The 16,486-nt window shown below is 41.5% G+C and overlaps 1 protein-coding gene across 8 annotated transcripts in view; it reads right to left on the bottom strand.

Annotated features, from left to right (window-relative positions):
• atp2b4 (ATPase plasma membrane Ca2+ transporting 4) overlaps positions 1 to 16,486 on the bottom strand; it is a 289,912-nt gene that overhangs the window by 69,342 nt on the left and 204,084 nt on the right. For all 8 annotated transcript variants that reach the window (XM_060910085.1, XM_060910082.1, XM_060910090.1 and 5 more), the window contains one exon: positions 14,878 to 15,120. In XM_060910085.1, coding sequence (XP_060766068.1) covers positions 14,878 to 15,120 — 243 coding nt within the window. The remainder of the gene's footprint in view (positions 1 to 14,877; positions 15,121 to 16,486) is intronic.

Below are 16,486 nucleotides of genomic sequence, written 5' to 3'. Positions count from 1 at the left end.
CTCTTACCCCCACTGTTATGAAGTGTTTTGAGAAGCTGGCCTTGAGTTATATCAAAGCAACACTCCCACCCACCCTGGACAAGCACCAGTTCGCAGAGGTGGACAAAGTACCCAACTTCATTACTTAAGTCAAAGTACAGATCCTACTGGTCAAATGTTACTCCAATACAAGTGAAAGTTGTCCAGTCAAATTTTGACTTTAACTTAAGTACAGGTAGTCGTCGACTTACAACCTATGCAACTTATGACCGATCGACTTTACGACCGTCTGGTTATGATTGGCAAGTGTTTCCCAGCTGAGCTAGCTGAGCGTATGACAGTTTCCGCCCCAGCTCCCGGCAGCACCCAGCATCCAGCCTCTCACCGCATACAACAGTTTCCGCCCCAGCTCCTGGCAGCACCCAGCCTCTCACCGCATACAACAGTTTCCGCCCCAGTTCCTGGTTTATGAAACGAGCAAATCCTCCCACCAGCCCGAGCGCTGCAACAGCTGATGATGACATAGACGACCCACAGCCAAGCACCAGTGATGCCAGCGGTCACTAAATTTTGTATTTTGCTATGTTTTACATTTGTATTTTGGTATGTTTCAAACTAGAATGTTTTCTATTTTTCACACCTGTATTTCATATTTTTTGTTTTGCACATATTAAACGAATTGTACTGTACACAGTGTAGTATGCAGTGTTTGACTTAAACCAAATGATGAGCCAAGGTAATGAAATAAGAAAATGTTGATAAAATAAAACTTTAAGATGATTACAATATCATCACACATCACAATATACTTGCGTTCATTTAACATAGGCCGACTTACGACCAGATCGGTTTACGACCGGTCAAGGCCTCTGCATGCTCTTGCGACAAGGCTTTCGCAGATAGCTTTTCGCAGACAGTTGTAATTTATCGTTGAGTGGGGAGTAATAGGCGTGCGCGATGTTATTCACCGCCACAACGCAAGGGGGCGTGAAGTCGCGAAATCGCTAGGAGTAGTTGGTGGGTGTGGTTAGTGGAGTGTTTATCCTCCGGTTACTTATAATGACTAGAACTGGAGTCGTATAGATGTACGTACTTCCTCACTTCCTCGATCAACCGCTCTTCGTGCTGCTCCATCTTCGCTCGTGTTTTTAAAAATGGCAGTCGTGAAAACAAAACAAACCGGGAAAGAAGGGAAGCGGAAGTGCGTGTACAGCGGATGTAGAGTGGACCAATCAGAGCCCTCTTGTCTGCGACGCTGTCTGCGAGGCTTCTGCAGTGGTCACAATTTTTGGGAGGTGCGCGCCGAGCGTCTGCGAGGGGGGGGGGTTACGCAGACACCATCTGCGACACCGTCTGCGAGGACTGGGTTGTCAGCATAAATTGGCCTTCAGTCGTAACCAAACGCAGTCGTAAGTCGACGACTACCTGTACTCAAGTACTTGCTTTTATAAATACTTAAGTATTAAAAGTACATTTTCTGTCAACACGCATTATTGACAACGCTTATAATACCTCATGCCTCTGAAGCAACCTACTGGATTATTTTGTGAATTCACAAAATTAATGCATGCTGTGCTATCATGGTGGTTTAACGTTACGATAGCTAGTCAGTGAAGCTCCACCTGACACGCTAGCAAACTCTTTTCAAACTCAATCATATTGGGTATCTAACTTTACTAGAAAAGAAAGATTTCTACATTGTTTATTTGGCAAGATTATGCTAAAACATATTTCTGAAAGGAGTTCAGATAAGTTAACATTATTCATGTTAGCATAACTCCGTTTCTACATGCTAACTAACAGTGTCCACGTTAACTAGCTATGTGTTAACGTTAGTCGTGGACAAGGCTACAGCAATTAGGTGGGCAAATCCATAGAAAGTCATTTGACTAACCAGACTGCACAGCTATTGCAACATTATCGCTAGCTCTAAAAGCACAGACAACTTCATTGCAAGCTTTCTCTTGGAATAAAACGCTTACATGCCTCAATATGCTTCTGCAGGTTGGACGGCGAGTTTTTGTAGGCCGTGATGTGGTTCGTTGTAGGTAAACAAAGCAAACATTTAAAACGAAATGAATCTTTAATCCTTTCAGAGAACTGAAACATGGGTTCTAGGTATGGCCATGGGTGCGTGCATTCCCCAGAAGAACCGCCTCCTTCCATTCTGCCATCAACTGACTGAGTTCAAATAACGCTGCTGAGAAATCACTGAACTTGATTTTATACAGTCTATGGACGTGAAATAACCCTAGTGATTACTGACAGGCTGACTCAGTGTCACCTGCAAAAAAATCAATCGCGTTTTAGAAAAGAAAACACATCCACTTTCAAAGCTGCTTCATAGTAATGAGGACCTTGATAGAAATGTTGTGGTGTAATGTATATTTGTTTTTCAAATGTAGTAAAGTCAGAAGTTTCCCTCCCCCCAAAAAAACTTAAGTACAGATACTCAAAAAGGGTACTTAAGTACAGTACTCAAGCAAATGTACTTCGTTACTGTCCACCTCTGCCAGTTCGCATACAGGTCAATGGAATATACCATGAATAAAGCATTACACTACTATTAATACAGACTTTTTAACCAACTGTTCTCAGGTTGTCACACCTCCTCTCTGACAATAAACACTGGGGTCCCACAAGGGTACGTGCCGAGCCCTCTCCTGTTTTCCCTTTATACACATACCATCATTAAATTTGCAGATGACACTACTGTAGTTGGCCCTATACACAACAGTGATGAATCTGCATACAGGGACGAGGTCCACAGACGAACAGACTGGTGCTCCATGAACAACCTGGCACTCAACATCTCCAAAACCAAGGAGATGATCGTTGATTTCAGGAGACAATGCTGCTCCCCTATACATTAGGGGAGATGCAGTTGAGAGAGTGCTTGCATTTAAATTTCTGGGCACATACCTCACACAGACTACAAATATCACTGCCCTGGTGAAGAAAGCACAGCAGCGACTGTATTTCCTTCGGACATATCACATCAACTGCTTCTTTCATTCTATCGCTGTTCGATTGAAAGCATTCTCATCTATGGCATGCTGGTGTGGTTTGTGAGCTGCAAGGCCCTGCAGAGAGTAATCACAGCAGCACAGAAAGTCATTGGAACTCCGTTACAAACACTGCAGGACGTTTACAGGACACGGTGCCTCCGCCACACAACCAACATCATTAGAGACTTATCACACCCTGGTCACCATCTTTTCATTCTGTTGCCCTCTGGGAGGTGCTTCAGGTCCTTAAAAACTCACACCTCCAGACTTAAGAAGAGTTTTTATCCCAGTGCTTTTAGAGAACTAAACTCTTAGAACTGATCTTTGAGTATGCAATATGATTTTGGATGTACAATATGATCAGTCCTGTGTAATATGCACTTTATTTACTGTTCTTGTGAGTGTCCCCTATTTATGGCTTTTACCTCACCTTTTATTGTCTTATTGTGTTTTATCATCATCATCTTTTTGTGTGTTTTTATGTCTTTGTTTCTTATGACTTATTTGTTTTTATGTCTTTTTATATGATCCACTAGAGAAACAGAATTTCGTTGTACATTGTGCAATGACAGTAAAAGGAAATTGAATTGAAATTTACTGAACCATCACCATTGTGATGTGATCCAACTAAATTTTGCATCACACCATAGTTCTACTTTACTAAAAGCAAAAATGGAGTTATTATTGCTGCTATGGAAATGTAAGCTAATTATGTCAAAATACTTCACTTGCGTCAACTTTCTGTAAAAGTACAAGCAAAGATTAATGATTATTTGTATGAACGCACCTTGATAATATTTGTATTTCAAATCATGAGTCAATATAATGTACTGATCATACTTTTGTATACTATGTATCTTATATATTTAACATTACTATTTTAACATTTTCATTGTTTACTTGGCAATAGGTTGACTCATGAGTGTTTTTGGTCCTCTAATTTTTTTTATCAGTAGTTTGATTACATTAAAAAAAAAATCATAGAACTTTTCAGAGAGTAAATTTTTAAGCATTATCAGCCAACATGAGACGATAAAAAAAAAATCATAATTACCTCTGAATGAGCTTGTCCATTTGATATCTGTGTCAGGGGCACTGATTTCTTGTTATCCGTAACTGTTGATTTCACAAGTGTTCCCCAATAACTCACATCATGAACATCATCGGTCTTCGTCTTTGTTTTGAAAAACGATGATCCAAGAGAATAGTTTGCTTGTCTGAGAGCAAGTTTTCGGCGTGCTTCTTCATTTTTGCATGTTCCGATATTATCGACTCCCATAATTTATCAAGTCACTGCATGCAATAAAACATGCAATAAAACTTTGCCGGGACAATCGGCTTTCTTGACAAAATGTTCAAGTTTCTACGTGATTGGCTTTTCTTTGCTACCGATTTTCACCTTGATCGTCAGTGTCTTTTGCATCCATTCCCACCTAAAAATTTATTTTTTTAACTTTTGTCGATTTCAAGAACTTGAGATTCTTGTTCACCATTTTCATCTTTAGATTTCAGCTGAAAGCCATTTGCAATAGCGATATCTATGTATCGAGACCACTGATTTGTTCGAAGATCGAAAGATAGTTTGGGTCAGCCAATCACTGCATGTTTTGCAAAATTTATGGCTTTCAAGAGGTTTTCCGGTTAGGGAAAGAAGCGATTTGCTCCGAATGCTCCGTGGTTCACTTCTACGCTGAGAGGGACTTGGCAAAAATTGAACCTCACCCCCCAAAATGTTCTCCTCGGATTTGGACGATTCATAGGAACAACCCATTTAGCTAACAAAACCGTGGAAAACTGTCATCCCTGATTTGTGCTAGCAGCAGAGCGAACAGCTTTGCAGCAAACTTTATTTTTCTTAGTCAGTGTAACCGCATACCTTCAAGAGGTAAGGAAGACAAGAACTGAAAAGATGCTGATTTTAATTTTGTGCATACGCATATATTATTTTACACCATTTATGCTAGTACTATATAATTTGTATATATTATTATTGTAATTAAGGATGTAGTTTTCTTCACTTATATTTTAATATTAAGCTTCATGTAAATTAATTATGAAAAACCCATTTGGGAGAATTAATAAAGGTGTATTGTATACCACATACCTGCATGCTCTTGTTTGTGAAATGCTCATCCGTCACCCATGCACGTTATTTACCTCGAATAAAAACAGGTCACCTGATTCTCCATCCTTGCATATCAGCTGATGTGTGTAGTGCAGCAGGTGGTGGGATTCAGAATGATTAGCTCGCACTATAGCTATAGTATTAAGATGCGTCATGAAGTGTGTTAGCTGTACTCCGAATGACAACTTCCTTTGTCAATACAAAACAAGCTGACAGAACAGAAGGTTCAAGCATTTGAAATGGAAGCTCCCCTAAAAGCATGTTCCAGGAGGCAAAAGCATAAAATACGAGTGATGCGCATGACCCCACAAGTCTATTAAACACTCAGGTCGCTGACCCCCCACAGGGGACTTTTAGGACTGTTAGTAAACACGCATCTAAAGCACCGCGAGTTTTTGTGCTAGAAACATTCAAGTAACACCACTAGAAACCTTGAATCTTCTAGTTTTCAAATATATACATCTTTAAAACAAACTTTATCTTTAGAACTTTGTAAAGAGAACAAAAACAAATATTACGAATTTCAGTACTTCAGGCAGCAGCAGCCTCTTAATGACACACCCATCAGCTATTCACATGTTAAGCGCATGGAACATCAGTGTCATCATTCGCTCATTGTGTAGCAAGGGGAGGTGAGAACACGCCCCATTTCACCGGTATAAACAAGTGCACATGTTCACTTGTTTCCATACCAACTGAGAAACTTTGAGGAATGGCCAATGCAAGGAAGATGTCGCCTGCCGAAGCTTCACTGCTGATCCAGGATCAACTCGCTCTGGAGAGTGAGTCAGATGATGCGATGTCAGATGTATCCAGTGAGGACAGCGGTGATGAATGAATGCATTTTGAACTTCGTCTTGATCCCGCCGAGGATATTTTTGATGAGTAAGTAGGCTAATATCTGTCTGACTAGCGGTTGTTGTCATGCTTTTTTGGTTAGCATATAGGGAGAACTACATTACATTACATTTAGCAGACGCTTTTATCCAAAGCGACTTACAATTGAGAAAAACAATCAAGCTACAGTAAAACATAGGAAATCATAGAGTAAGAAGAAGAGAGTGCATGTTAGATGGTTAGTGGGTTGTTAGGATGGGAGGTGCTCTTTGAAGAGAATGAACTAGTTGATCGAAACGTGCTGTTATTTTCGTCAAGTTTTGAAAACATTTTTCGGTTGCCAAACTATTCATCATTTCATTATCTCTAGCCGCTTTATCCTTCTACAGGGTCGCAGGCAAGCTGGAGCCTATCTCAGCTGACTACGGGCGAAAGGCCGGGTACACCCTGGACAAGTCGCCAGGTCATCACAGGGCTGACACATAGACAACCATTCACACTCACATTCACACCTACGGTCAATTTAGGCCAAGTTTACATTAGACCGTATCTGTCTCATTTTCTTCACGGATGCACTGTCCGTTCACATTAAAACGCCGGGAAATGGGAATCCGCCAGGGCCGACGTATTCAACCCAGCTCGTATTTGAACCGTTGCTGTGTAAACATTGAGGATACACGGATACGCTGTGCTGAGCTCTAGCTGACGTCGTCATTGGACGACGTCACTGTGACATCCACCTTCCTGATTCGCTGGCGTTGGGATCACACACACAGCGGCTCAGTCCCGAATCACTGCTCGTGCGCTTCACTCGCGCGCTCTGTGAGCTGCGCAGGGCCGGAGTGCGCACCCTCCAGAGGGCACTCGCTGTTCAGGGCGGAGTGATTTGGAGCGTGGGAGGAAGCGCTGAGCCGCACTGAGGTTTATTTACACATTTCAACCTCCTTCAGGCGCTTAAACTCAGTGAGAACATGAACATCACAGCCAGGTGTGTTTATCTGCTGGAGAAGGTGTTCGCTTGCCATCCTTCCACTTGCAAGTGGTGAGTGACTTGCGCATGCCCGATATGCACTGGGATCATGTGACGTGCCGTCTAATTAGTCATGTGATTAGCGTATCCGTGTATTGGCGTTGCTGTGTGCACACGAATTGTGTATTGGCGTTGCTGTGTGCACGTGAATCGTTTTAAAAACGTTAATCTGATGATCCGCTGATTCGAAATAATGTAAACAGGGCCTTAGAGTCACCAGTTAACCTAATCTGCATGTCTTTGGACTGTGGGGGAAACCGGAGCACCCGGAGGAAACCCACGCGGACACGGGGAGAACATGCAAACTCCGCACAGAAAGGCCCTCGCTGGCTACGGGGCTCGAACCCGGACCTTCTTGCTGTGAGGCGACAGCGCTAGGTTGCCAAACTATGTTTCACTGATTTACAGTAATTAGTTACCCAAGTCAACATGCCCTGCATAGTCATAGTTTATCTTCATTGCTAACTTTAGATTTATTATAGTCTGTGCACAAGTCTATGCATAAGATTGTGAAATGTAGCTTTGGCTTTTAGGGCTTCTTTTCTTTGCAGTAACTTTCCAAGCAGAGAGGTGTGGGGGCAGGGAGGTACAGGGGCCAGGGCCTTTGACAAATGGACTATTGACAGTGACAGGGGGGATTACAGGTGAATTCCACCGACCTCATCAATATTCATTTGAAAGGGCAACTGACTTTGGAGAAAACAAAGGTAGTCTGAAGTTTCTACAATTAGTATTGAAACTACATAACATTTCTGAATGCTGTTCTTACGTTTATGTAGCAAACACTTATGTTTACAAGGTCCAGACTTCAAAAGTCTTGTGCAGATATATTTATAGTGTTTTTTTTACAAGGTTTGAGGACTCTGAAAATAGTTTTTTGTAAGGTTGTGTTTGCACTTAATTTAAATAAAAAAAAAAAAATTCATTACATTCACTTTACTCTCATATTATTATTGCTGAGGGTGTCCAGAACATAACCACGTGTGTCACTTTTGCATGGATGATTTTAGTTAGATGAAATACTTAAAAATGTTAAGGTTTATCAGACTGCCACAGAGTGTCTGACAGGCCCAGGACCTCAGAGTGTTAATGTGTTGCAGATATTCACACTGACCACACACAAAAACTCACTTATAAGTTTGACTAAGAGGCCAAAGGAAAGTGCAGACACAAAAGTGGGGTGACTAAGTCACGGCTGCTCTCAATCTGATGCAAAGGACTAAAGGACGAAGGAGTCAATTAGTCACACAGAGTGCAAGAAAGTAGAGGCGAAAAATTGGCTTGAACTGAAAATATTCACTCGAGTGTCTTCCTCAAGGCCACAGTTTGAATTAGGACGTTGAAAGCTGACATACTGCCAAAAACACTTCACAAACTGACCCTCTTCAAGGTTAACCCATAAACTACACACTACATTTTTACAGCTTTGCAGCCAACGAAGGACAGGAGCAAGTTTAAGAAGGGTAAACGGGGCCAAGTACAGCTCCTTGGGGATTTAAAAAGAAATTTAAAAAAAAAGAGCAAAAGAAAATGTTAAAAGGGCTACACAAAAATGCAGAAATTTGTTCCTCAGTGTCATTTGATGCACGAGAAGTGTACATTCTGCACCACCTGCATTTGCAATTACATTACTTCATGTGATTGCACTCAATTATCTACAGAAAGAAAAAGAGGGACAAAAGCAAGAGAACATTTAAAAGCAAACTGAAGAGAAAATATTTAAAAAGCTAGACGGCCTTTCAATTTCATAAAATCGGTGAAATTTAGTTCCCTCTGAATTTTGGTGACTGTGATACAAGTTTATTTCTGTAATATCTCACAAAATATCAGGCCATTCTGTGGCTGGGAAGTTATTTAATTTGAAGGGATTCCAGAGCAAATAACGTGCGTGAAAATCGCTCGCTTTGTGCAGTCAAGCAGACAGAGGAAGTCCGTGTGCGCATGCGCAGATTTACCTTCTTATCTTTCTTCTTCTTTTGGGTGTTACACCAGCTGGCATCCAGTGTCGCATTACTGCCATCTACAGGTTTACCTTGACCGTGCACTGACAGTTACATCATGCTGTCGCTAAACGAACAGCTGATCACACCGAGGTGCTCGCTGACCGCCGATATTTATTAGTTTGGTCCTGCATTTCCTTTCCTTCGCAACATAACGTCTTTTCTTCTCGCTTTTCGTTACTGTAGTCGGTCTTTCACGTTTCATTTGCATCCTCCATTTTCCTCTCCTGTTTCAAATTTGTATCCCACAATGCCTTGCACGAACAGGGAGAGCCCACCACGTGATGCATGACGTAGTATCTTGAATTGGGTCATGATGAAGCAGGAAAAAATAGCGGAGAATTTAGGGCCACGTGGCCCTAAATTCATTAATTGTTTTATTTAAAAATTAAAATTAAAAAACCCTCATAAAATTGGAAGTCTGTGATTCAAATTCAGTAGCTTTCAGTCCACTAAATCAAAATAAACTGGTGTCAGGGAAAATAATTTTTATGACCTGCACTTAAAATCTGAAAGGTAGTCTATCTTTAATAATACGTTCTGAACAATACATTCCCAATTACTAAACAATGACTAAATTAACAAACAAATATACGGGGTGAGTGAGTCACGCCTGCACTCACTGCCTCACTCTAAACTCAGTGTGCACAGAGTATGTTCATCAAGAACGATTTTCGCCCACGACTGGCTTATTATCCTTGACAGAAACAATGCCATGACTAATTATTTAACCAGCCATTAATACTGCTAGTGTCCTTTGGTCAGAATTTCCTTTAAAAACTTTGAGAAGACTTTTTTTTTTTTTTTTTTTAAATACCAGGGCTCTGAGTTCTGAACTCTGCATGATCAGATGTTCAGATAATTTTCTATACAACAGCTCTATTATTCGAATCACAGGTTTATACTGATGTATTCACGCTAATACTGGTTTCTGTAGTAACAACTCATTCACGGTGACTTGTACAACAGTTGGGTCACAATAATGTAAGCTTTGTAATAAAAGGATTAAATATGGTGCTAGTAATAAAGGAAAATACAGTATATCAGTGTTAATTTGGTGAAGATTTCTGGAAGATGTTTGCTTACTGTTTACAGAGGAGTATCAGTGTCAGTACTTTATAAGGGTCAGGGGACGTTCTGATTTCTCTCCAACATGCCAATCTGTAGCAGTTGAGGTTCATAGCCGCTAGTTTGTAAGGTCAAAGGAGAATGGCCAGACTGGTTCAAGCCGACAAAAAAACTACTGGATCTCAAATAAGCACTCTTTCCAACCATGTGGAGCAGAACAGCATTTCAGAGTGCATAACACACCAAACATAGATTTAGATGAGCTATGAGAGCAGAACACCATGTAGGGTTCCGCTCCGGTCACCAAAGAACAGGAATCTGAAGCTACAGCGGGCGTGGACTCGAGGAAACTAGACTGTTGAAGACTGGAAAACTGCTGGGTCGTATTTTTCCAATCTTCAACAGTCCAGTTGTGGGGAGTCTGTGCCCGCTGTAGCTTCAGATTCCTATAACCATAACGGGTTACAAAGAGGACGTTTATTAATAAATAGAAAAGTAAAGCAAACTGTTGAGGGATGAAGCATAAGGAGGTACATGCTGTTGGAAGATAACTGTCTGAGCTGGTAACACAAACCCATTTCCAAAAAAGTTGGGACACTGGGTGAAACGTAAATAAAAACAGAATCCATCCATCCATCCATTATCCGTAACCGCTTATCCTATGCAGGGTCGCAGGCAAGCTGGAGCCTATCCCAGCTGACTATGGGCGAGAGGCGGGGTACACCCTGGACAAGTCACAAGATCATCGCAGGGCTGACACAGACTATGTTTACATGCACATCCAAATCGAGCTGCTGTCGGTAATCGAGCTGAAGGTCCCAGCAGGGTGCCAGAGAAATCCAATCCTACATGCACACAATGAAATCGGGCTATTGTGTGAGGTGCATTGTGCACCCGAGCCACAGGTGGCGCTACACGCCCCATCGTGTTGGTACACTTCCGGTTGTCGTCATGAAGAAGAGCTATTCAAGAGTGTAAACAAAGTTATCAGTTCCGTGTTCTCCATTGCGCGTTTTTCTCCCGTCCATGAATTTTAATATATTCAACTCCTTAAGCTGAATGAGCATGAACTCTGTCTCCTCATTGCTCCAGAAGTGCACGTTTCTGCTTGCCTGTGGCAGTGGGGGCATGGTCAAGCGCCGGTCTGTGACAGGAGGGCGGAGCCAGGGAAGGTGAGTGGCAGAATCACTACACCTGACGATAATTAACCTGTGTTTGTGTGTCTTCCCAGTAACCGCGCCCTATTTAAGGAGGCAGAGGGGAGAGCTCATCTCGGGACTAGAACACAGCGCGCGCGCGCTTCTCTCAAGAATAAAAGTAGGCTGTTAAACTGAAAAGTCTGACAATAAAAAGCCTATTAGTACCAGAAGCTTTGTCCTGCCGTCCTCTGTGCTCCACCCACACTTCAGAGAGCTCTACATCGCCATTTTCTCTTCTTCGTTTGTTCCTCCTGACCTCTTCTGCTGCTCGCTACTACTGTTGTCATGCCGACCGAGGCTGTTGTGTTTCCCGCTTGTGGTCTCGTCACTCGTCACTTCCGGAAGGGGCAGTAAGTAGCTCAACTACTAGCTCGATAGGGTATACATGCACTAAGTAGCTCGGCAGAAATCGCATAATCTAGGTCGTGTAGCTCGATTCCGAGAAATCAAGTTCGGTTCAATTTCAGCCGAATTAAGGTGTATACATGGCATTTTGAACTTCGATTTCAGTCGAGCAACGGCAGAAATTCGATTCCCTCTATGTGCATGTAAACGTACTGACAGAGACAAACAACCATTCACATTCACACCTACGGTCAATTTAGAGCCACCAATTAGCCTAACCTGCATGTCTTTGGACTGTGAGGGAAACCGGAGGAAACCCACACAGACACGGGGAGAACATGCAAACTCCACACAGAAAGGCCCCCACTGGCCGGTGGACTCAAACCCAGAACCTTCTTGCTGTGAGGCGACAGTGCTAACCACTACGCCACTGTGCCACCCCAAACAGAATGCAATAATTTGCTAATCTTTTTTTACCTATAGTACCAGCCAAAGGTTTAGACATACCTAACTCGATGTTTTTTTTCTTTATTTTTATTCATTAAAAGATGCTTCATGTCTTAAAGTAATAATGGACTCTCACTTTTCTTTACTTAGATAATCTGTTCTTGATATAATATGGATTGCTACAGTTGTGGAATAGGGCTATTTACTGTATTATTTACTGCTTGATGGTCTCAAATGTATTAATAAGGCAACTGAAAAGCATTCCAGATGACTACCTCATAAAACTAGTTAAGATAATGCCAAGTGTGCAAAACGTCAAGTTAAACGGTGGCTACTTTGAATAATCTAAAATATGAAATGCGTTTTGTTTTTTAGCACTTTGTTTAACACACAATTCCATATACGTTCCATCTGTTATTTCATGGTTGTGATGACTTCAGTATTGTTTTCCAATGTAGAAAATAGTCAAAATACAGAAAAATCTATGAATGAGTAGGTGTGTACAAACTTTTGACGGGTACTGAACTGAATACAGTACAAAGATATTTAAATGTTCAAACGGATAAACTTTATTTTTTGTAAATACACTCACTCATTCTTAATTCTACGGTTGTAGTAACAACTTTTCCTATAACAGCACATGCTGATGTGTTTTATTCCTTACAGACTAAATAGCATTTATTTTTGCTTATAATGTAGGACAGGGCGGCACGGTGGTGTAGTGGTTAGCGCTGTCGCCTCACAGCAAGAAGGTCCGGGTTCGAGCCCCGTGGCCGGTGAGGGCCTTTCTGTGCGGAGTTTGCATGTTCTCCCCGTGTCCGCGTGGGTTTCCTCCGGTTTCCCCCACAGTCCAAAGACATGCAGGTTAGGTTAACTGGTGACTCTAAATTGACTGTAGGTGTGAATGTGAGTGTGAATGGTTGTCTGTGTCTATGTGTCGGCCCTGTGATGACCTGGCGACTTGTCCAGGGTGTACCCCGCCTTTCGCCCGTAGTCAGCTGGGATGGGCTCCGGCTTGCCTGCGACCCTGTAGAACAGGATAAAGCGGCTAGAGATAATGAGATGAGATATTGTAGGACATTTGAGTACAAATGTGCCATCAATTGGTAATTCCGTCATTCAAAATTCAGACAAGATACCGTTCATGAACATCCACTAGGAAAATATATTTACCACTGTGTGCTAAAGTAATGAGGCTGGTCTGGAGCAATGTAAATAATTGAATATATATATATCGTTTTCCTTCCAAAATTGGTGCATCAATGATTCTAGATACCTTGAACTGTAGATGGAGTCAGGAAGTGAATTCCTACATTGGAAACATCATCACAAGCTCTCAAAGTGCTGAAGGTTTGCACCGTTTACGGTTGCTCAAATCGAGAAAGAAACCACTAGGAGCTTATGTTGTGATTCTCTCTTTATACCATTCCCTCATATCATCTAAACCAGTGTTTCTCAACCGCCTGAAGTGCTATCTAGTGGGCCACGATTTGCCCCCCCCCCCCAAGTTGAAGTTAACTTTTACTCGTAGTCGGGTATAATTGCCAGGTTGCATCCGACATCACGTCCGCCTCATTAAGCTACGGTCACACTACAGCTCGCAATGGTTTGCAACGGGTCATCAATGAAACTGAGGCATTTTGGTGGCGATGCACGGCGATATACACATGAGCTAAAAGTTGTAGTCACACAGTAGGTGAACATTTGACGGTCACATCTTCACACACTTGAGTCTGGCGCAGCTCGAGCGGCCATGCAATCCCAGTCATTAGACCCAGTCGTTATGGGAAACACCTGATACTGATTTGAGCGCAATCAGCACGTACAGATACGGACGCTGTTTTCACAGAGGCTTTGCAAAGTATTATCACCACTGTCATGTTTGTTTCTAGCCATGTTTATGACTGTTTAAATACTCTGCCTTATGATTCTGCTTTAGTTTGTTTTGTTTTTGTAAATATCACGCCTGCTAATAAACATTCTTCCTGCGCTTAGATCTGTCTACTGTCGTCTATCTTGTAGTGTCCTGATCCCCAGATCTTTAACCCAGCCACATATAAAAAGTTGCACACCTCCATGCTCTTCCAGGTTTTCACCTATTTGACCATGTAGAACGATGTCTGCTGTACCAGGTAGTTTGAAATGTCGGGGAACTCAACGGATGGATAATTTTCCAACTCGTTGGAAAAAAAATCCTTCTTTGGTAGCGTGTAAGGATCTATCCCATTGAGTGGTTTCTATATCCACTTCTTTTGAGTGGACTGCTTGGTTTTAATAACCTGCTTGTTTGCTGTACACAAACATGGCAACAAGTTCTTGTGTTAATCGCCCAGACTCCACTTTTGGATCATTAAATCACTTTTGACTGAGAATGCCCTGCATGCATGGTTTTATGTTGGCTTCTGGCACATCCCATACAGTTTTAAATACAATACCTACAATTAAAAACAGTTTGTTTTTATTGCATTTATTTAATTCCTGGGCTCCCATCTGTAACAGGGAGTGACGCTGCATTCCATTAAGACACCTTACGATAGATTATTAGATTCTAATAGAATAGACAAGCCAAAATAATTAGGGATCTTTTTTAATGGGCCCCAACTGGTTACAAGTATGAATAAGTGGGCCTCAAAGCAGAAAAGGTTGAGAACCCCGATCTAAACTGCTGAATTACAGTACAGGTTTTTCTCCATCTCGTCCATTCTGCTTTTCATTTCCTGATTTCACGCTCCATCGAAATCATGCAAGTGCAAACAACCTGTTAGTTTAAATAGATTATCTGAACATATGAAAGTCAAACAAAACTAAACAAGGACATTAAAAAGACGAGCTCTCTCACTAGGATCTTGGTGGTGTAGGCCGAGTTGATGGAGATGCTGTTGACCATGAGCTCCAGAGTCTCAGATTTGATGGCCTCAGGCTCTGGAACCTTCTTGTAGTGCTGGTCACCTATGTAGGCCTGCACCACGGTCATGCGGTTCATGGTGAGTGTGCCGGTCTTGTCAGAACAGATGGCTGTGGCATTGCCCATGGTCTCGCAGGCATCCAGGTGCCTCACCAAGTTGTTGTCTTTCATCATTTTCTGTTGAAGGGGGAAGAAAAAAAAAATCAGAGCGTGACCCAGTTTGAGCAGAGCGATGGCCCTCGGCAGCAGGTTCAATTCCACGTTCTGAGTGTGTCAATGAGTTAGTCAAGAAACCTGCTTTGTATGGTTAAGATCTCTGCTGTTAATGTAGCAATGCAGTAATGTTGGACATCAACAGTTAAAAATAAATACTATGTACCAGTTAACTTCAATCATGCTATAAGGTTTTTATATTCAGCTTGGATGTAGGGTGTCAGAGTCAATATCATAGCTGACAAAAGCTGAAAGATGTTTTGACAGCAAAAACTGGGCATACAAGTTCGACAAGCAAAGTTTATATCGATAGCTCGTTAACTAGATATCTACACTTGCTAACGTTAATGCATGTTTTACTGTATGATACCGTACCAGTATGCTTGGTTTACAGGATTTTGTTGAATCCTATAGAAAATATTCACAAACCATAGTCCTTTGGATTCCAGTTTATTAACCCCCAGTATTACATTTTCATTTTAACCCACCATTGTTTCTTAAAAGCTCAAAAAATGTACACGGATTCACATTACTCCTGAATGCATTCCTATTCCAAATAAGCTTCAGTGAAAATTAACTGTATTTCGGTTTGGATGAACAGCGCTCACTTGCCTCTTTTCCAGTTTCTCAGACATGTTTGAGATTCCATATGCTCATTACAGATGATTACTTATTTAGAGACCCTGGAGAATGACTGAGCACCTGACTCAGAGTTGCTGGGTTTCTGTTCAGCCTTAAAACTGATTTACAGCAGAGTTTTACAGTTTCCTTGATTATTTTCTAGTTTCATGGGCAGTTGCTTTGACAGGTCGAAATTGTTATATTGTCTTGGGGGAAAAAACACAAAGCTGCTACACCAGCAGCAAGCAAGTTAGAACGACTGGAACAGTAGGTTCCAAGGACAGTGCTTAAATTACTGCTTTCATAATAATAAATATTATACTGTGTGAAACAAGAGCATGTTTCCAATCTGATAACACTAGAAACGACTATCAGAAATAGCAGTTAGAAGATAATAGCTGAACATTTTGACATAGACTGACAAAATTCCCTTTGTTTGCCAGTGTATCTTTAGATATTCATAGTACCCACTGGGGTTTGTGTGCATCTTTGACTTAACAGGGTTAATAATGTTCACATACATTAGAACACAAAAACAACTAAAGCTCATGAAATATCACAACGTTTTTAGAACTTGGAAGCTAAAAGAAATTATATAGAGCGGCGGCTACAATTATCGACACCTTTTCAGATTTACCAATTAAAAAAATGAAAATTTTACAAAGGTGAGTGTGAGTTTCAGTTACAACAGTTATTACTGGTTAATTAA

This window comes from Neoarius graeffei, chromosome 26 (genome assembly GCF_027579695.1).
Source record: "Neoarius graeffei isolate fNeoGra1 chromosome 26, fNeoGra1.pri, whole genome shotgun sequence".
NCBI classification, from domain to species: Eukaryota; Metazoa; Chordata; class Actinopteri; order Siluriformes; family Ariidae; genus Neoarius; species Neoarius graeffei.
Note: the sequence above shows the minus strand (reverse complement) of the source record. Positions and strands in the feature narration are given on the sequence as shown.